Genomic DNA, 21,734 nt, shown 5'->3' on the forward strand with positions numbered 1-21,734 from the left:
TAAAACGCCTCCATTACGTCTGAAAAGAGGTCGTGTGAACATACCCTTATGGTCGTCTTCTGGTCCGGTCCATCTTATAGTCTGAAAAATATAGTATACAGTATTATATTAAAGAGGGTCGCCTGAATATGTATATATTTTTTTGAATTAACCCTATTGTTGAGAATAAGAGAGGTTTTCAATTTTGCGTTTGTAAAAAAAAATATTCCCCCCTCCCCCAGCGCACCTGCATGTAAAAATATATGTGCCATGGCTGCAGTGGGGAAAGCCTTATTTGCAATTTATGGCAGTCCCGAACATTGCACAGACGGTGGGGAGGCAGTTACTGACTTGAGTGCCACTTCAATGTTTACATGCAGCGATGCTCATTCCAATGGGCGCCTTAAGAAGGGAAAAAGTACATTTTATATAGACATTAAATTGAAAAGACCTCTTATTTTTCATTATTAAGATGAATAAATAAAAATAAATATATTGTGGAGGACCCCTTTAATAATGTTATGAGATACTGGTGTGAGATGCAACATGATGATATGAGGGAATATGAATGTAATAGAGGGGAATCCCCCACGTGGGAACCCCCTCCATTAGCCAAAGCAGAGAGTTGCTACTAAAAGTGTCTATTCATTCTGGAAAATCCAAAAAAGAGACAAGGCAGGACATCCAAAAGAAAGGGAACTATATTTACCCATATGTGCAACGTTTCAGCTCAACAGAGTCCATGTCAACGTTGCACATATGGGTAAATAAAGTTCCCTTTTTTTGGGATGTGCTTCCTTGTCTCCCTTTTGGATTCTACAGTAGGGGACTGCATCAAGTCTTGTTGAGGCTTGCACCCACTTTATCTATATATCAAGTGCTGTGATACTTTGTGTTCTTTGTATTCCTCCTGGAAGACCTCGCTAGTCCGTACCTTACATGGACAGCCCATTGAGCACAACAGGTGCCGTGTAATGCTTCATTTACTTAATGGAGACTCAGCAGCTTCCCCCAGCAATAACACCAGATCACAATGAGTCCTATGGCAATGAACTGATTGAGGCACCCCTGCCATTAGCTTCTTTTTGGGAGACCCCTCAAGTTTGCACTGACACTTATAAATGTACTACAATGTTTCTGTAATGCTTAAAAGACTGTTATAGTATCTACATGTTTTCTATTTTAGTGTGGTCAGTCCCAGCTCATTAGCCGAACTTCTAAAACTTTTAGACAAAAGAGTAATTTCCTCATCAGCGGCTAAACAGGTATGTACAAAATATTTTTTTTGTATCCTATGACTTGTGTGTAAATGAGCCATGGATTGCAGCATGACTCCCCACCCTGGGAGCACAACTTATTTGCACCTAAACCATGTTCTAGGAAGTGTGTGTGTGTGTGTGTGTGTGTGTGTGTCCCCGCCCGTGTGTCCGTCCCCGCCCGTGTGTCCGTCCCCGCCGTGTGTCCGTCCCCGCCCGTGTGTCCGTGTTCGCCCGTGTGTCCTTTAATGCTCCAAAAACATACTTATAGGTGAATTGGCTCTGTCAGGAGCATCCTGCTTTCATTGCTAGCTATACAAGGACAGATGGGGAAGATTTACAGCAGCACCTAGCAACGTGACTACCACATTATATAGACATATGGAGTCACATGGGAATTTGCACCAGCCATAGTTAAAGGAGCACTTCCACAAATTTTTTTATTCTCTGGCCCATTAGAGAGGCACGTTATGTAAATTGTGATGAAGGTAATTTTCTTACCGGTGGCTATAGTTGTGAGTTATCGGCTCCCTTCTTGTCCTCATCTGTGTCATGTGACCAGCAATAGGACACTGCCGCAGTGTCTCATGTGTGGACAGGAAGTCAGTTTCTCTTCATTACTATCACAGCCTCGATGTGAATCTAATAGGAATTAATGACCAGGGACCCTACAGGCAACAGCAGGAGGAGAGAGCAGTGTGTGCCGGCGTCTCTGTGGGAGGAGACGCCGGCCAGGTTCCAGATGCCTGCGTCTGCCGGTAGGTGGGATATGGCGGCGTTCAGCAACTGCGGGCATAACCATCGTCCCCCCCTTACGCCCCTCTTCTTAAGTCTAGAGCGCAGGAAGAATTTTTTAATGAGAATTGGGGCATCCACATTATCTACAGGCTCCCAAGACCTCTCCTTGGGACCAGTAAATCAAGATGGCTTCCATATATACCACCACACACATATAGTAGATCCCGGAAGATGTAATTTACGAATTCCTGGAACACAGCTGGAGAGTTACACAGTCCAAAGGGCATCACAAGATATTTGTAGTGACCGTCTCGGGTGTTGAATGCGGTTTTCCATTCGTCACCCCTTCGGATACGGATCAAGTTATAAGCCCCTTGTAAATCCAGCTTTGTGAAAATCTTGGCCCGTCGAATTCTGTCGAAGAGCTCAGTGATTAGCTGCAAAGGGTATTTGGTTTAAACCACGGTAGTCGATACATGGTCCGAGAAATCCATCTTTCTTTTCTACAAAGAAGAATTGAGCTCCGGCTGGAGAAGTATACTTCCTGATAAACCCCCTCTCGAGGTTCTCCTTGACATATGCCGACATGGCCTGGGTTTCAGGCAAGGAGAGAGGATAAACCCGTCCATGAGGAGGTGAAGCTTCAGGGAACAATTAGAATGGGCAATCGTGTGGACGATGGAGAGGAAGGACCTCAGTCTACTTCTTGCTGAAGACATCCGCCAAACAGACATACTGTGGAGGCAGTCCAGAGAGTGACTGAGGCATCGGGGACAGAACAGGACGAACCTGAGGCAGGCAGCAGTGAAGACATCAGGATCCCCACTGGAGGACTTCTCCAGAATTCCAGTCGAGCGTGTTGGCGAAGTCATGGCAGACCCAGCAGAATAGGATTAATAGCTTTTGGTAGGACATAAAAAGCTACTTGCTTCGTGTAAAGTACTCCCACTTGCAACTTCAGCGGTTCAGTAAGGGAAAGAATAGGGTCTGGCAGAGGTTGACCATTCACCGAAGCGACTTCTAGTGGTTTCCCCAGAGGAGTCGTGGGACGGTGGAGACAGTCTACTAAGGCCTGTTGAATGAAATTCGCAGCTGTTTCAGAATCCAGATAAGCGGAAACAGATTGCGATTCTTCATCAGAGGAGATTGTCAGGAATCGATAATTTGTAAGAGAATTTTTCAACAGGCGTCTATCCACCTAGGGTAGTCTTTCCTACCGAACATAGGTGCTGGAGTTTCCTGGCTTCTGGGGGCATTGACGCATAAAATGACCCTTATGGCCGCAGTACAAACATAAACCTACTCAACGTCTGCGCTGCCGCTCCTGCTCAGACAGTCTGAGTCTGTCCACCTGCATAGGCTCTTCAGGGGGAACCACCGAAGGAATTAGTAGGGGTCTCTGGAACTTGGGCGCCAATCTGTAGGACCTTTTTTCCCGATGAACTTCCAGGGCACATTCTTGGAATCTCAAGTTGATCCGTGTAGCCAGAAGAATTAGGGCATCCAAGGTAGATGGAAGAGCATGAGCTGCCAGCTCATTTTTTATTTGATGAGCTAATCTTTGCCAAAAGGTTGCCACCTAGGCCTGAGTATTCCAGGCATTCCCACTGCCAATAAAGGCAGCCTTGGCCAAATCGGAGGGGAAGACATGTGCGAGCAACTGGAAGTGGATCTTGCACTGGTTAATATAGCCTCTACAGGTTTTTGCATCTCCATTGCAACAACGTGGAAGTGGCAAGGAAATTCCGGACCCAGAGCTGACTGGAGTGCTAGCGGGCGGTGAAGCAGGTGGGTTAGCAACTGAAGCAAGATCCAAGCATGTGCCAATAGCATTGACCGCTTGCAGGAGCTGATCTTGGCGTGCTCGGAGATCTCGCATGTCTGCTTGCATTGCTTGGACCGGAGTCTTGGATTGACCAGCGGGATCCATGGCCTTAGCAAACTGTCACTGCTGTGGGGGTATGTGGACCCACTGGGCCTTTCCGCCGGGGTTGCATCTGGTCAAACAAAATGTCAATAACAGTCACTAGGGCAAGAGTACCTGGATTGCTGGCTTGTGCCGAATGATCAGAAGCATGCTGTTGCCGGACTATCAAAAGCTGGCAGGTGTCCCGGACTATCCGGAGCTGGCTTGTGCTGAACAACTGGACTTGGCACAGACGCGGGACTTGAACACAGAAGTCTTCTCGGACAATGGACTTGAACACAGAAGTCGTCTCGGACAATGGACTTGAACACAGAAGTCTTCTCGGACAATGGACTTGAACACAGAAGTCGTCTCGGACAATGGACTTGAACACAGAAGTCGGACTTGGCAAGGACATCGGACACGGATAGTGAAGTCGTCTCGGGCACTTGACTTGGTACGGGCTCCGGCCACAGATACAGGATACAGCTAAGGAACAATGTGAAGACACAACATTGCTCAAGCAAAGTGGAAGTGAGCAGAGTTCTTCTTAAAGTTTCTGGTGTGCTGGGATTGGTCAGGGACGAAGTTGCTGGTCTGCGCACTGGCCCTTTCAGACCAGGAACGGGCACCCTACAGGCAACAGCAGGAGGAGAGAGCAGTGTGTGACGGCGTCTCTCTGTGGGAGGTGACGCCGATCAGGTTCTGGAGGCCTGCGGCTGCCTGTAGGTGGAATCGGCGACCGCGGGCATAACACAAGGCCCGAGCACTTTATAAACAAGTGGATGGTAAATAAGGGACTACACATTATTGTTACCATTGGCATTACCTACGTTTGGACTCTATGCATTCCATTGGGTTTATATGGAAAAACTCCTGGACACGACACATAATGGATAGTCACTGGGTACATTTATTCAGGAAGCCTCATTTAGTGCATTAAGTTTGCTGTTGTACATAAATATTTGTGGTTCCCAAAAGCGTTCTACCCCTTACAAAATTGTTTTGCAATTTAGAAATATGAAGTTGTGCATTTACTCTATTCTGAAAATGTGTCTGGCTCTGGTATATATTTTTTTTATTTCAAACTACAAGTTAATTTACAACATTAGATACTTCAAATTCATAGTCCATGTACAAACATTCATAGCTGAAAATAACTAGCAAATATAAATGTAATTCCAGATTATAATCTTCTTTTGAAAAACCTGTACTCATTGTCTGCCAGTCGGATGTGACAGAATAAATTGGATCTTCTCAGCTTGGCCATGCTGCATGAAAAACACAATTTGCTGTTTGTTTTAGTGGTTTTCACAAATTTTACGTGACTAGAAGTACAGTACAATTTTTAAACAACTTCAAGATAATGTACTTTTAGTTTCTATTCAGATACAGTTTGTAGTATTATTATTATTATTATATATGTATGTTCAAGTTACTAGAGGCATCCACAACAAAGCAAAGTCAAGATCACTAATTATGAGTATATATAGTCAACATTTAAAACTGACAGATATACAGTTGTTTGGTCTATACAGTAAGTTTTCAAAAGTAGAATTTTTTATTTTTTTGCCAACCCTATACTGTAAAAAACAAACACAGGCTGGGACGTGCAAAAACACTTAATTTTAAAAAGGCCAATTTCCCTAGGATGAGGGCCGCACATCAGGACATATTACCGGTCGACACTCTGACCGGGGATTCCGCTACTGGAGATGCCCCTGGCGTCACTGTCCATATATGACAGAGGGGATGTTGCTATCTACAGGGGGTTGGCTCTATCTACAGGGGGTGGCGCTATCTACAGAGGGGATGTTACTAACTACAGGGGGTGGCGCTATCTACAGCAGGGGGTATGGTGCAGTCTGCTGGGGGATGGTGCTATCTGCAGGGGATGGTGCTATCTGCAGGGGGATGGTGCTATCTGCAGGGGGATGATGCTATCTACAGGGGGTGGCGCTATTTGCAGGGGGTGGCAGTATCTACAGGGGGTGGTTATGCTGTCTGCAGTGGATGCTCTATACAGGGGGTGTGGCACTATTTACATGGGCACTGCGGCATTATATGGGCACTACCTACAGGGGACACTGGCGCTATCTACATGGGCACTATGTGGGCACTATCTACAGTGGGAACTGGGGCACTGTGGCACTATCTATGTGGGCACTGGCACTATCTACAGTGGGCAATGTGGCACTATCTACAGTGGTATTGCATCACTATCTACATGGGCACTGTGGTGTTTTCTGGTGGCTGCGACATAAAAAACCCTAACAAATAAAATTCATCCATTTTTTTAACATCCATGAAAAATGTATGGCAAATGTTGGTGAAAAACGGTCAGACGGTTGGGAAATGGATTCAAATTTTGAGACACATTGATACAAAACAGCCATGAAAAACTGACAGTTGATCCGTTGTTAACTGCCGTTTTTTTCACGTCGTGTGAATATAGACTTGTAGTCCTCTTATCCGCTCACAGCAATCCATATATATATATAGTCACCCTGGATTGCTGTGAGCGGATAAGAGGACTACAAGGCTATATTCACACGACGTGAAAAAAACGGCAGTTAACAACGGATCAACTGTCAGTTTTTCATGGCTGTTTTGTATCAATGTGTCTCAAAATTATGCGCTGAATATCAATTTTGATTAATTGCCTAGCCCTAATATATATATATAATATTGAGAAATATACATATATATATAGATATATAATATAGAAAAATATACGTAAAAAAATTACAAAAAAAAGTGGCTTTTTTCAAATTTGTCTGCTCATAATAAAAATTAAAAACATGGAATTAATTATACTAATCTAGAAAATGAAAGCCTCACAAGTCTTGTAAAAAAAAACAAAGTAAAAATAGTTGTGATATTCAAAGTGGTTGCAAAGATGTTATTGTTTAATCCCTTACAGAGGCTCTGTCACCACATTATAAGTGCCCTATCTCCTATATAAGAAGATCGGCGCTATAATGTAGGTGACAGCAGTGCTTTTTATTTAAAAAACTATGTATTTGAAACCACCTTATGAGCGATTTTTAGCTTTATGCTAATGAGTTTCTTAATGCCCAAGTGGGTGTGTTTTACTTTAGACCAAGTGGGCGTTGTACAGAGGTGTGTATGACGCTGACCAATCAGCGTCATGCACTTCTCTCCATTCATTTACACTGCACTAGCGATATAGCTATATCGCTATGTGCAGCTACATACACAAACACTAACATTACTATAGTGTCCAGATAATGAAAATACATCACTACCAGCCTGAACGTGATGTTTATTCAGAATCCTGACATGTCTGTAGCGTCTCTGTGAGATTCCAGCAATGCAAGCGTAATCTCGTGAGATTACGATGTAACCTGTCATTTCAAACGAGATTACGCTTGCCTTGCTGGAATCTCACAGAAAAGATTCAGAAGTGTCAGGATTCTGAATAAACATCACGTCCTGGCTGGTAGTGATGTATATTCATTATCAGGACACTGTAGTAATGTTAGGGTTTGTGTATGTAGCTGGGCATAGCGATATAACTATATCGCTAGTGCAGTGTAAATGAATGGAGATCAGTGCATGACACTGATTGGTCAGCGTCATACACTCCTCTGCCCACTTGGTCTAAATTAAAAACACGCCCACTTGGGCATTAAGAAACTCCTTAGCATAAAACTAAAAATCGCTCATAAAGTGGTTCAAAATAGATCGTTTTTCGAAATAAAAAGCATTACTGTCACCTACATTATAGCGCCGATCTTCTTATATAGGAGATAAGGCACTTATAATGTAGTGACATAGCCTCTTTAATGACGCAGCCTAGTTTGGGCCTTAAGGCTCAGAGCCCATTTTTCAAATCTGACATTTTTCACTTTATGTGGTAATAACTTCGGAATGCTTTGACCTATCCAAGCGCTTCTGAGATTGTTTTCCCGTGACGCTTTATATTAGTGGTAAAATTTGGTCGATATATTCAGTATTTATTTGTGAAAAATAGCAAAATTTAGTGAGAATTTTTTAAAAAATAGCATTTTTCTGAATTTAAATGCATCTGCTTGTAAGACAGGGTTATACCACCAAAATAGTTACTAGTTCGCATGTCATTCTTTTTTTTTTTCCCCTACGATGTTACGCAGCTTAGAACATAAGCAGCAATTTCTCATATTTTTTTTTTTAGGTACCAGTTCAGTTCTGAAGTGGCTTTGAGGGGCCTATATATTAGAAACCCCCATCAAACACCCCATTTTAGAAACTAGACCCCTCAAAGTATTCAAAACAGCATTTAGAAAGTTTATTAACCTTTAGGTGTTTCACAGGAATTTAAAGCAAAGTAGAGGGGAAATTTACAAATTTAATTTTTTTGTCAGAAAATCCTTTTTACTCCATTTTTTTCTGTAAAACAGAAGGTTTTACCAGAGAAACCCAACTCAATCCTTATTGTTCAGATTTGAGAAATATCCCATATGTGGTCCTAGTGTGGTAATGGACTGAAGCACAGGCCTCCAAAGCAAAGGAGCACTTAGTGGATTTTGAGGCCTCCTTTTTATTAGGCACCATGTCCGGTTTGAAAATCTTGTGGTGCCAAAACAGTGAAAAATCCCCAAAAGTGACCCTATTTGGCAAACTACACCCATCAAGGTACTTATCGAGGGGTATAGTGGGCATTTAGATCCCACAGGTTTTTTTGCTGCATTTTGTGGAATTAGGCTGTGCAATTGAAACTCACATTTTTCCAATAAAAGGTACGAATTTTTAATTTTGACAAGGAATAAAGGAGAAAAAACACCCCACCATTTGTAAAGCAATTTCTCCCGATTACGACAGTACCCCATATGTGGTCATAAACTGCTGGTTGGACAAACGTCAGGGTTCAGAAAGGCAGGAGTGCTATTTGGCATGTCGATTTTGCTGGATTGGTTTCTGAGTTCCATGTCGCATTTGCAGAGCTTCTGAAGTACCAGTACAGGGGTAAACCCCTTAAAAGTGACCCCATTTTGGAAGCTAGACGCCTTGAGGAATTCATTGTAGTTTTCATGGGGTGTATGCGACTTTCTTTATCAGATTTTATTCTATTTTTAAGAGGCGTGGTGACTAAAAAACAGCAATTCTACTATTGTTTTTTATTCTATTTTTTTTACAGCGTTCACCGTGCGCTATAAATGACATATTCACTTTATTGTGCGGGCCGATACGATTACGGCGATACCTTATGTTTATAGTTTTTTTATGTCTTATGGCGTTTGCACAATAAAATACTTTTTGTAAAAAATAATTTACTTTTTGTGTTGCCTTATTCTAGGAGCCAGAACTTTTTTATTCTTCCATCAAGGAAGCCGTGCGAGGACTTATTTTTTGCGTAACGAACTGTAGTTTTGATCATTACCATTTTTAGGTACATGCGACTTTTTGATCTCTTTTTATTCCATTTTTTGGGAGGTGAAGTGACCAAAAAATTGTGATTCTGGTATGGGTTATTATTATTTTCTTTTATGGCGTTCACCGCGCGGGATAGATAATGAAACCCTCTTGTAGCTCAGGCCGTTATGGACGCGGCGATACCAATTATGTATGGTTTATTTGTTTATTTTTATTAATAATAAAGGACTGATCAGGGAAAAAGGGGGAATTTTACTTTTATTACTTTTAAAACTTTTATTTTTACACAACTTATTTTTTTTTACTTTTTTTACTTTTTACTTTGTCCCACCAGGGGACTTGAGGGCAGGAGGGCCTGATCGCTATTCTAATGCGCTGCACTACATGCGTAGTGCTGTGTATTAGAGCTGTCAGCTACTCGCTGACAGCAAGCATCGTGGGTCCTGACTTTTTGAGGACCCACTAGGCTTCCGTAGATGGCATAGTCGGATGCCATTATTAGGCCTCCGGTTGCCATAGCAACCATCGCCACCCGCTATCATGTAGCGGGCCGTCGATGTTGGTTTAACCCCTAAGAAGCCACGATTGCTATTGAACGTGGCTTCTAAGGGGTTAATCAGCAGGGACACCGCGATCGGTCCCAGATGAAGGAGCTGCGGCAACTGCTGAATGAGACAGCAGCTGTCACAGCTCCTGTATGTGTCGGGAGGACGGCCAAAATGACCGTTCCTCCCGCGACGTACTATTCCGTCACTGTGCGCGAACGATGCACTCAGCACGACGGAATAGTATGTCGTGCAGCGCGAAGGGGTTAAAGAAGTGCATGTCAGAAATGAAAAATTTGACATGGACACAGCGGTATCAATGACCCTTGGTCATGAAAGGGTTAAAGACTATAGGTTTAGAAAGTATAGTAATTGGATTGAAAATTGGCTCAAGGACCGTATCCAGAGAGTTGTGGTCAATGATTCCTACTTTGAATGGTCCCCGGTAATAAGTGGTGTACACCAGGGTTCCGGGCGTGGACAACTATTATTCAACTTATTTATTAATGATATAGAGGATGGGATTAATAGCACTATTTCTATTTTTGCAGATGACACCAAGCTATGTAGTATTGTTCAGAGTATGGAAGATGTTTTTAAATTGCAAGCGGATTTGGACACACTAAGGGTTTGAGCATCCACTTGGCAAATGAGGTTTAAAGATGTTTTCCACTTTCTGGAGTTGCGGATCGGTGCGGGGTCCGGATGTCGGACATGCACCGATCATATACTGATGACCTTTCCGGTGAATAGGTCATCAGTTTTCAGAAAGTGGAAAACCCCTTTAAACCTCATTTGCCAAGTGGATGCCCAAATCCTTAGTGTGTCCAAATCAGCTTGCAATTTACAAACATCTTCCATAGACTGAACAATACTACATAGCTTGATGTCATCTGCAAAAATTGAAATAGTTCTATTAATCCTTCCTCTATATCATTAATAAATAAGTTGAAAAAAAGTTATGCATCTGGGTAACAACAATCTGCATGCTTCATATGTCCTAGAGGGAGCTAAACTGGGAGAGTCACTTGTTGAGAAGGATCTGGATGCACTTGTAGGTCATAAACTAAATAACAGCATGCAATGTCAATCAGCTACTTCTAAGGACAGCAAGATATTGTTGTGTATTAAAAGAGGCATGGACTCGCAGGACAAGGATATTATATTACCACTTTACAAAGCAATAGTGTGGCCTTATCTAGAATATTCAGTTCTGTGCTCCAGTTCATAGGAAGGATGCCCTGGAGTTGGAAAAAATACAAAGAAGAGCAACTAAGCTAATAAGGGGCATGGAGAATCTAAGTTATGAGGAAAGATTAATAGAATTAAACCTATTTAGCCTTGAGAGGAGACGACAAAGGGGGGCATGATTAACTTATATAAATATATGAATGGCCCATACATGTGTTGTCTGGCTATAGTTGTACAATCTGAGCTGCCCATGTCATAGAGCATACTGTTAAACCACACTATTATATTTTACATTTAACTGTGTTTTTGTATATCTACAGTGAAGGAAATAAGTATTTGATCCCTTGCTGATTTTGTAAGTTTGCCCACATGAACAGTCTAGAATTTTTAGGCTAGGTCAATTTTACCAGTGAGAGATAGATTATATATAAAAAAAAAACAAAAAACTGAAAATCACATAGTCAAAATTATATATATTTATTTGCATTGTGCACAGAGAAATAAGTATTTGATCCCTTTGGCAAACAAGACTTAATACTTGGTGGAAAAACCCTTGTTGGCAAGCACAGCAGTCAGATGTTTTTTGTAGTTGATGATGAGGTTTGCACACATGTTAGATGGAATTTTGGCCCACTCCTCTTTGCAGATCATCTGTAAATCATTAAGATTTCGAGGCTGTCGCTTGGCAACTCGGATCTTCAGCTCCCTCCATAAGTTTTCGATGGGATTAAGGTCTGGAGACTGGCTAGGCCACTCCATGACCTTAATGTGCTTCTTTTTGAGCCACTCCTTTGTTGCCTTGGCTGTATGTTTCGGGTCATTGTCGTGCTGGAAGACCCAGCCACGAGCCATTTTTAATGTCCTGGTGGAGGGAAGGAGGTTGTCACTCAGGATTTGACGGTACATGGCTCCATCCATTCTCCCATTGATGCGGTGAAGTAGTCCTGTGCCCTTAGCAGAGAAACACCCCCAAAACATAATGTTTCCACCTCCATGCTTGACAGTGGGGACGGTGTTCTTTGGGTCATAGGCAGCATTTCTCTTCCTCCAAACACGGCGAGTTGAGTTAATGCCAAAGAGCTCAATTTTAGTCTCATCTGACCACAGCACCTTCTTCCAATCACTCTCAGAATCATCCAGATGTTCATTTGCAAACTTCAGAGGGGCCTGTACATGTGCCTTCTTGAGCAGGGGGACCTTTCGGGCACTGCAAGATTTTAATCCATTACGGCGTAATGTGTTACCAATGGTTTTCTTGGTGACTGTGGTCCCAGCTGCCTTGAGATCATTAACAAGATCCCCCGTGTAGTTTTCGGCTGAGCTCTCACCTTCCTCAGGATCAAGGATACCCCACGAGGTGAGATTTTGCATGGAGTCCCAGATCGATGTCGATTGACAGTCATTTTGTATGTCTTCCATTTTCTTACTATTGCACCAACAGTTGTCTCCTTCTCAGCCAGCGTCTTACTTATGATTTTGTAGCCCATTCCAGCCTTGTGAAGGTCTATGATCTAGTCCCTGACATCCTTAGAAAGCTCTTTGGTCTTGCCCATGTTGTAGAGGTTAGAGTCAGACTGATTCATTGAGTCTGTGGACAGGAGTCTTTTATACAGGTGACCATGTAAGACAGCTGTCTTTAATGCAGGCACCAAGTTAATTTGGAGCGTGTAACTGGTCTGGAGGAGGCTGAACTCTTAATGGTTGGTAGGGGATCTAATAAATGCAAATAAATATATATAATTTTGACTATGTGATTTTCTGTTTTTTTTTTAATATAGTCTATCTCTCACTGGTAAAATTAACCTAGCCTAAAAATTCTAGACTGTTCATGACTTTGACAGTGGGCAAACTAACAAAATCAGCAAGGGATCAAATACTTATTTCCTTCACTGTATATATGTGTGCATCTTTATCTGGGTATGTATGTGTGTGCATATATATATATATATATATATATATATATATATATATATATATATATATATATATATATATGTATGTGTATATATAGTTTTTTTTTCAACACAGCTGGTCATTTGTATAACGTGGAAAAAAGTTCTAAGATCCAAATCTCTGGATCTTAGCCCTTTTCCACAGTGAAAGCAAAATTTTGTTTTTCTTCTAATAGACCCTTTTATTTGATAGCGAAAAATAATTTGTCAATTGTTTCTTTAACCTTTAGAAGCACATTTTCTTTTTTCTTTTTTTTTGGGTTCAGATCTGAACTGTTTTTATAACATATTATGTGTTGCCGTGTTATGTATTTGGTGAACAAGTGACCTTGTACTTTAGAAGTGATTAAATCTAGTCCATCAAGCAATGTGTTAATGCTTGGTGTAACACGGCTATTCTTATTTCAGTGGTGGTTTGAAGGCAAGATGAGAGCATGGTATTATGATGTTCAGAAGATAATACATGGATGTTAACACTAGCCATAAAAGTACTGGAAGACATGTTTCAACTTCATTCCTTTCCACACCCACATTTAACTTAAGGAAATGGCTGAAAATTCCCCTTCTATGTACCGAACTAGGAGAAAATAACAGCAACACCTCATTTAGTAATAGGAGTGAATGTAACCAGCTAAAAATAAATGATGACAGCTTATTTGATGCAAACTCTCTTTGATCTGTACAAAGAAAGTCTATTCATATTGAGAACCATTAAGCTTTAAGACTGTGTGATCTACTATTGTTGTGACTGTTGTGTTTCCATGGATGATTGTACACAGTGAGAGTCATATATCAAAACTGGTTTGCCCATAGCAACCAATTAGGTTCCATTTCTATTTATTATATTTTAATTGTTTTAAAAAAGTATATAGAACAATTTCATTTTTTTGTAATAGGCTGTATCTGTTACGATTGTTAGGACTGCTGCTAATTAATTATTTCTGTTATCTCTGTGTTTGAGCGTTGCTAGGCAATGCCTTTGGTCTCAGTATGGATTGGGTCATCATTTAGCTTTCCTGGTTAATTAGGGCAGAGTCCTTTTCTTAGACTTATATATATACTTGAGGTAGGGCTGGGCGATTAATCAAATTATTTCGCCCTCAAGGTCTCTGACGATCCTGTTTTTATAACAGAATCATTGAATCGATTCCCTAGTAGCGCCGTCGCACCGTGCTGCAGGAGGAGGCTCCGCCTTGCCGCCTCGTCACCTGCCTGGCCGTCCTGTCAGAAAAGCTGTGTCCAGTCACCTCACCTGCTCCCTGTTCTATCCTAGCTCTGCCACGTTTCACACGACCACGATTGGGCCGTGAAAAACGGTTCGTGTGTCGGACAAATTTCCCGGCCCAACCACAGTACATGTGAACGGGACTCCTGGCATATATGGTGCTATGAGTCCCTGCTTCCCTACGGAACTGCTGTTCTTGACTGAACAAGATGATACAGTACGGAACAGCAATTCCAGGGGAAAGCATGGAGCCCTTGTATAGTGCCTCACCCCCCTGTAGATAGCACCCCCTCCACTGTAGCTACTTCTAGGAACGGAATCCTCGGCTAGAGTGTCGGCAATCTCTGGCCGTGGATTCCGCTCCATGGGTAGTCACTGTCCATACATGGACAGTGATTCAGGGCTCCCTCTAGAAGCAGAGTCCCCGGGCCAGAGCATCGCAAGACCTCTGGCCGGGGATTCCTGTCTTGGGAAAATATGGACATTGACGTCAGCAGCTACTCTTGTACTGGAATCCCTGGCCAGAGCGTTGTCGACGCTTTGGCAGGGGATTCCGCTCTTAGAGGGAGCATTTGTCACCACTGTGCATATATGGACAGAGACGTCAGGGACTCCCTGTATGAGCGAAATCCCTGGCCAGAGCATCGGCACTGATCTGGCCGGGGATTCCGCCCCTAGAGGGAGCTACAGTGGCGCTATCTACAGGGTGAGGGGTTGTCTACATAGGCCCTGTGGCACTATCTACATGGGCACTGTGGCACTATGTGGGCACTGTGACACTATGTAGGCACTGGCATTGTCTATGTGGGGACTATCTACAATGGGCACTGTGGCACCATCTATCGAGGCAATGCGGCACTATCTACATGGGCACTGTGGTGTGTCACGACTCTGGGGGTATGTGGACCCACCAGGCTGCTCCGCCGTACCAGAGTAGCAGTTGGCCAAAGCACAGTCAATGTAAGTGTTTAGAACTGGAGTACCTGAATAGAAGTTCTGACAGACAAGTGGCGTAGCAGACACTATGGCGTAGCAGACTCCTGCACTGATGACACTTGGCGGGGCAGATGACATTTGGTGTGACAGATGACGCTTGGCGTGGCAGATGACGCTTGGTTTGACAGATGACACTTGGCGTGGCAGATGACACGTGGCACAGAGCATGAACTCGACTCCAACACTAGACTTCGCTCAGGAACAAAAACAATTACTGAATACGGGATACAGGATACGGGAACACTGGGGAACAGGATACGACTAAGGCACCATTTGCTTTCGAAGATGGGTGGACACAACAACGCTCAGGCAAGGAGAGGAAGGGCAGAGCACTTTTTATAGTTTAGCGTGTAAAGGAATTGGCTGTGGAACTAAACACAGGTGCGCACGCTGGCCCTAGGCCGAGAGTGAGCGCGTGCACACCCTACAGGACACCGAGGGGAGATGCAGCCGCATGTGGCGTCGTCTCTGAGGAGGGAGAAGCCAGCATAAAGAAAGTGTCCTGCGGTCACGGTTGCCGGTAAGTAGAACATGCCTGTGGTCAGCGACCGTGGGCACAACAGTACCCCCCTTACGCCCCCTCTTCTTAGGTCCAGAGCGTAAGAGGAACTTCTTGATGAGAGCTGGGGAATTGATGTTCTCTTCTGCTCCCAAGACCTCTCCTCAGGACCAAGCCTTTTCCAGTACACTATATAAAATGTCTTTCCTCCTACCCTTTTACAGTCCAGGATTTCCTTCACCCTGAAGACGTCAGAAGAACCGCTGGGAGCAACTGTAGAGACAGGAGATTTGTTGTAGCAGTTCAGGGCCACAGGCTTTAAGAGGAACACATGGAACGAGTTGGAGATTTTGAGAGGAGGACGCAGCCTAAGCTTATAGCACACAGGGTTTATTTGCTGTAACACCGCAAAGGAGCAGAGGAACCTAGGAGCGAATTTGTGGGAAGGGATTTTCAGACGAATGTTCCTTCAAGAAAGCCAGACCTTGACTGCTGGGAGAAACTGAGGAGGAACCCTTCTCCTCTTATCGGCATATGTTTTCATCCGATCCACTGCCTGAATAATCGCAGACTTGGTTTGCTGCCAGATGTAAAGATAATTCCTGAATGAAGAATAGGCTGCGGTCACTGGAGACGTACTAAGTATGGGGAGAGGACCTCGTGGTTGCTGACTGTATACAATATTGAATGGAGAGAAAGCAGTGGACTCACTTGTATGGTTATTGTAAGAGAATTCCACCCAAGACAGAAGCTGTAACCAATTGTCATGTTGGACAGAGACATAATGACAGAGATAATTCTCTAGTATTTGGTTGATCCTTTCCACTTGACTGTTAGACTGTGGGTGATAAGCAGAAGAGAAGTCCAGTGTAAAGGATCTGCCATGCACAGCTTCTGTGTCAACGCCCATAGGTAATCAGTCTGCACCTGCTTCTATGTCTGTGAGACTGACTCCATCTTCCACCACTCAGGATGGCAGGCTTAGGAGTGGGAGAGCCTATCACATCCTGGCCAGACGGAGCTAGCTCCCGCCCTCTGTCTATTTATACCTGCCTTTCCTGTTCCTCCTTGCTTGTGATTCTTCTCGTTTGGTTTCCTGGCCCTGCTGCAGCTTCTTGAACTATTTGTCCCTGCTTCATACTGACCCTGGCTTACTGACTACTCTCCTGCTCTGCGTTTGGTACCTCGTAGACTCCTGGTTTGACTCAAATTGTTCACTACTCTCCTGCTCTGCGTTTGGTACCTCGTACACTCCTGGTTTGACTCGGCTCGTTCACCACTCTTGTTGCTCACGGTGTTGCCGTGGGCAACTGCCCCATTTCCCTTTTCTTCTGTGTACCCTTGTCTGTTTGTCTGTCGTGCACTTATTGAGCGTAGGGACCGTCGCCCAGTTGTACCCCGTCGCCTAGGGCGGGTCGTTGCAAGTAGGCAGGGACTGAGTGGCGGGTAGATTAGGGCTCACTTGTCTGTTTCCCTACCCCCATCATTACATAATCACAAGCCCATATACCTAGTCTGAGACCCTGACACTACTATGGACCCCCTTGAGACCCTGTCTCAGCAAATGCAGGGTCTCTCCCTACAGGTCCAGGCCCTGGCTCAGAGGGTCAACCAGCCTGATGCTACCATGGTAGTGCCCCTCACCTGACCTCTTGAACCCCACCTCAAGTTGCCTGACCGGTTCTCAGGGGACCAGAAGACTTTTCTCTCCTTTCGGGAGAGTTGTAGGCTCTATTTTCGCTTAAAGCCCCACTCCTCAGGTTCTGAGAGCCAGCAGGTGGGTATAATTATGTCCCGGCTCCAGGAAGGGCCCCAAGAATGGGCCTTCTCCTTGGCTCCTGACGCCTCTGAACTTTCCTCCGTTGATCTTTTCTTTTCTGCTCTCGGACTCATTTATGACGAGACTGACAAGACTGCCTTTGCCGAGAGTCAGCTGGTGACCTTACGTCAGGGTAAGAGACCTGTTGAGGAGTATTGTTCTGACTTTAGGAAGTGGTGCGTAGCTTCTCGGTGGAATGATCCTGCCTTAAGGTGCCAGTTTAGGTTGGGTCTGTCGAACGCCCTGAAAGACCTGCTAGTTAGCTATCCCTCTTCTGACTCCCTAGACCAGGTTATGGCTTTAGCGGTACGACTTGACCGACGTCTCAGGGAACGACAACTTGAACGTTTTTGTGTTTTCTCCTCTGACTCCCCCATGATGCCTCCCGAGGTTCCGTTGCTTCGTTCTTCCACGGAAGACTCGGAGGTACCTATGCAACTCGGGGCCTCCGTGTCCCCCCAATAAATCAGGTCCACCTAGAAAGGGTCCGGTGGCCCCTCATAAAAGGGGGGGGTACTGTAAAGGATCTGCCAGCCACATCTTCTGTGTCAACGTCCATAGGTAATCAGTCTGCACCTGCTTCTATGTCTGTGAGACTGACTCCATCTTCCACCACTCAGGATGGCAGGCTTAGGAGTGGGAGAGCCTATCACATCCTGGCCAGACGGAGCTAGCTCCCGCCCTCTGTCTATTTATACCTGCCTTTCCTGTTCCTCCTTGCTTGTGATTCTTCTCGTTTGGTTTCCTGGCCCTGCTGCAGCTTCTTGAACTATTTGTCCCTGCTTCATACTGACCCTGGCTTACTGACTACTCTCCATCTCTGCGTTTGGTACCTCGTACACTCCTGGTTTGACTCGGCTCGTTCACCACTCTTGTTGCTCACGGTGTTGCCGTGGGCAACTGCCCCATTTCCCTTTGCTTCTGTGTACCCTTGTCTGTTTGTCTGTCGTGCACTTATTGAGCGTAGGGTCCGTCGCCCAGTTGTGCCCCGTCGCCTAGGGCGGGTTGTTGCAAGTAGACAGGGACTGAGTGGCAGGTAGATTAGGGCTCACTTGTCTGTTTCTCTACCCCAGTCATTACATCTAGCTTCACAGCCAAAAGATTACACAGGGCTCTCCAGATTTTAGACGTGAACTGCACACCCCAGTCAGAAGATATGAAGAGGTAGTTCATGTAGACGAAAGATGTGTTGGATGAACAGATCTGCCAGATGAGGAGCTGAGGGAAGGACTGTTGAAGGAATAAAATGTGCCACCATACACGACACCGAGGGGAGCTGCAGCTGCGTGAGCCAGCATGCACGAGGAGTGCGACACTGGCATGAAGAACGTGTCCTGCGGTCGCAGCTGCTGGTAAGTAGGACAGGGGTTTTGGACAAAAAAAACTCTGACAAATTATGGCCTAATTCAAACGACAGTGAAAAACGGCCGTGTGATGGCCGTCCTTTTAACGACCTTCACATGGCCGTTTTCAGAACAATGATATTCTATGGGTGCATTCACACGGCCGTTTTTTTAACGGCCCGCGAATAATGGCTTTCAAAATATAGGACATGTCCTATTTTTGGGCCGTTTTAACGGCCTGACGGCCCCCATAGAAGTCAATGGATCTACAGGGAGGCTGGTGTGGCACAATCTACATGGGGGCTGGTGTTGCACGATTTACAACGAGGCTGGTGTGGCACCATCTACAGGGAGGCTGGTGTGGCACGATCTACAGGGAGGCTGGTGTGGCACGATCTACAGGGAGGCTGGCGTGGCACCATCTACAGGGAGGCTGGCGTGGCACCATCTACAGGGAGGCTGGCGTGGCACCATCTACAGGGAGGCTGGCGTGGCACCATCTACAGGGAGGCTGGCGTGGCACCATCTACAGGGAAGCGCGTGTGGCATCATCTACAGGGAGGCGCGTGTGGCATCATCTACAGGGAGGCGCGTGTGGCATCATCTACAGGGAGGCGCGTGTGGCATCATCTACAGGGAGGCGCGTGTGGCATCATCTACAGGGAAGCGCGTGTGGCATCATCTACAGGGAGGCGCGTGTGGCATCATCTACAGGGAGGCGTGTGGCACGATCCACAGGGAGGCTGGCGTGGCACCATCTACAGGGAGGCTGGTGTGGCATCATCTACAGGGATGCTGGTGTGGCATCATCTACAGGGAAGCGCGTGTGGCATCATCTACAGGGAGGCGCGTGTGGCACCATCTACAGGGAGGCGCGAGTGGCATCATCTACAGGGAGGCGCGTGTGGCATCATCTACAGGAAGGCGCGTGTGGCATCATCTACAAACAGGCGCGTGTGGCATCTACAGGGAGGCACGTGTGGCATCATCTACAGGGAGGCGCGTGTGTCATCATCTACAGGGAGGCGTGTGGCATCCTATACAGGGATGCGTGTGGCATCCTATACAGGGAGGCGTTTGGCATCATCTACAGGGAGGCGTGTGGCATCATCTACAGGGAGGCGTGTGGCATCATCTACAGGGACGCGTGTGGCATCATCTACAAAGAGGCGTGTGGCATCATATACAGGGAGGCGTGTGGCATTATATACTGGAAGGTGTGTGGCATCATCTACAGGGAGGCTGTAAATAGTGTCTAGTTGAACATGTGACCCTATTTGGGTGTTTTCAGGGGGTTGGGACAAAAAAAGCCTGACCAATGAAATTCATCAGTTTTTTTAACGGCCATGAAAAACTGATGCAAAACAGATATCACACGGCCATTAAAAACGGACAGACGCACTAGAAATTGGTGAAAATTTAGAGACAGACTGATGCAAAATGGCCATGAAAAACTGACAGTTGATCAGTTTTTAATGGACATTTTTTTTCACTGTCGTGTGAATATAGCCTAATTCAATCCATTTTATAAGCGACCATGAAAAATTTATGAGAAACGGCCATTAAAAACGGACTGGAAATAGATGAAAATTTGGAGAGACACTGATGCAAAACGGCCATGAAAAACTGACAGTTGATCAGTTTTAACCCCTTTCCGTCGTAAACAACATTCAGATTTTAATTTTAGTTTTTTTCCTCCCCACTTTCTAAGGCCTTAGGCCTTATGCACACGACAGTGAAAAAAAATATCCATTAAAAACTGATCAACTGTCAGTTTTTCATGGCCATTTTGCTTCAGTGTGCCTCTAAATTTTCATCCATTTCCAGTCCATCTGTCCGTTTTTAATGGCCGTTTGACATCCATTTTGCATCAGTTTTTCATGGCCGTTAAAAAAACTGATGAATTTCATTGGTCAGGCTTTTTTTGTCCCAGCCCCCTGAAAACACCCAAAGGAAGGTCACATGTTCACCTAGACACTATTTACAGCCTCCCTGTATATGATGCCACACCAGCCTCCCTGTATATGATGCCACACCAGCCTCCCTGTATATGATGCCACACACCTCCCTGTATATGATGCCACACACCTCCCTGTATATGATGCCACACGCCTCCCTGTATATGATGCCACACGCCTCCCTTTATATGATGCCACACGCCTCCCTGTATATGATGCCACACGCCTCCCTGTATATGATGCCACACGCCTCCCTGTATATGATGCCACACGCCTCCCTGTAGATGATGCCACACGCCTCCCTGTAGATGATGCCACACGCCTCCCTGTAGATGATGCCACACCAGCCTCCATGTAGATGATGCCACACCAGCCTCCCTGCAGATGATGTCACACCTACCTCCCTGTAGATGATGCTACACCTGCCTCCCTGTAGATCGTTCAACACCAGCCTCCCTGTAGATCGTTCCACACCAGCCTCCCTGTAGATGCCACACCAGCCTCCCTGTAGATGCCACACCAGCCTCCCTGTAGATGCCACACCAGCCTCCCTGTAGATGCCACACCAGCCTCCCTGTAGATGCCACACCAGGCTCCCTGTAGTTGCCACACCAGCCTCCCTGTAGATGCCACACCAGCCTCCCTGTAGATGCCACACCAGCCTCCCTGTAGATGCCACACCAGCCTCCCTGTAGATGCCACACCAGCCTCCATGTAGATGCCACACCAGCCTCCCTGTAGATGCCACACCAGCCTCCCTGTAGATGCCACACCAGCCTCCCTGTACATGATGCCACACCAGCCTCCCTGTACATGATGCTACATACTCACGGGTGCAGCGCCGTCTCTTGTCTTCTTCACTTGTGGTCACTCGTCTGCACGGGATCTGGCAAGGCAGCGCGACGGGGCGATGACGTCATCGAGGCGCCTTCAAACCCGTGAAGACGAGTG

At 45.3% G+C, this 21,734-nt stretch overlaps 1 protein-coding gene across 3 annotated transcripts in view; it reads left to right on the plus strand.

Moving 5' to 3' along the window:
• The window catches only part of GATB (glutamyl-tRNA amidotransferase subunit B), a 227,245-nt gene that overhangs the window by 162,875 nt on the left and 42,636 nt on the right, over positions 1 to 21,734 (plus strand). For 2 of the 3 annotated variants that reach the window (XR_012880567.1, XM_075849687.1), the window contains exon 11: positions 1,166 to 1,244. Coding sequence is in view for 2 of the 3 variants with exons in the window: in XM_075849687.1 (XP_075705802.1) it covers positions 1,166 to 1,244 (79 nt within the window). In the remaining variant the exon portion in view is untranslated. Of the gene's footprint in view, positions 1 to 1,165; positions 1,245 to 5,064; positions 5,138 to 21,734 lie in introns of those variants that run through there. The other variant, XM_075849688.1, reaches the window with a different exon arrangement.

The sequence above is a fragment of the Rhinoderma darwinii genome, chromosome 1, assembly GCF_050947455.1.
Source record: "Rhinoderma darwinii isolate aRhiDar2 chromosome 1, aRhiDar2.hap1, whole genome shotgun sequence".
NCBI classification, from domain to species: Eukaryota; Metazoa; Chordata; class Amphibia; order Anura; family Rhinodermatidae; genus Rhinoderma; species Rhinoderma darwinii.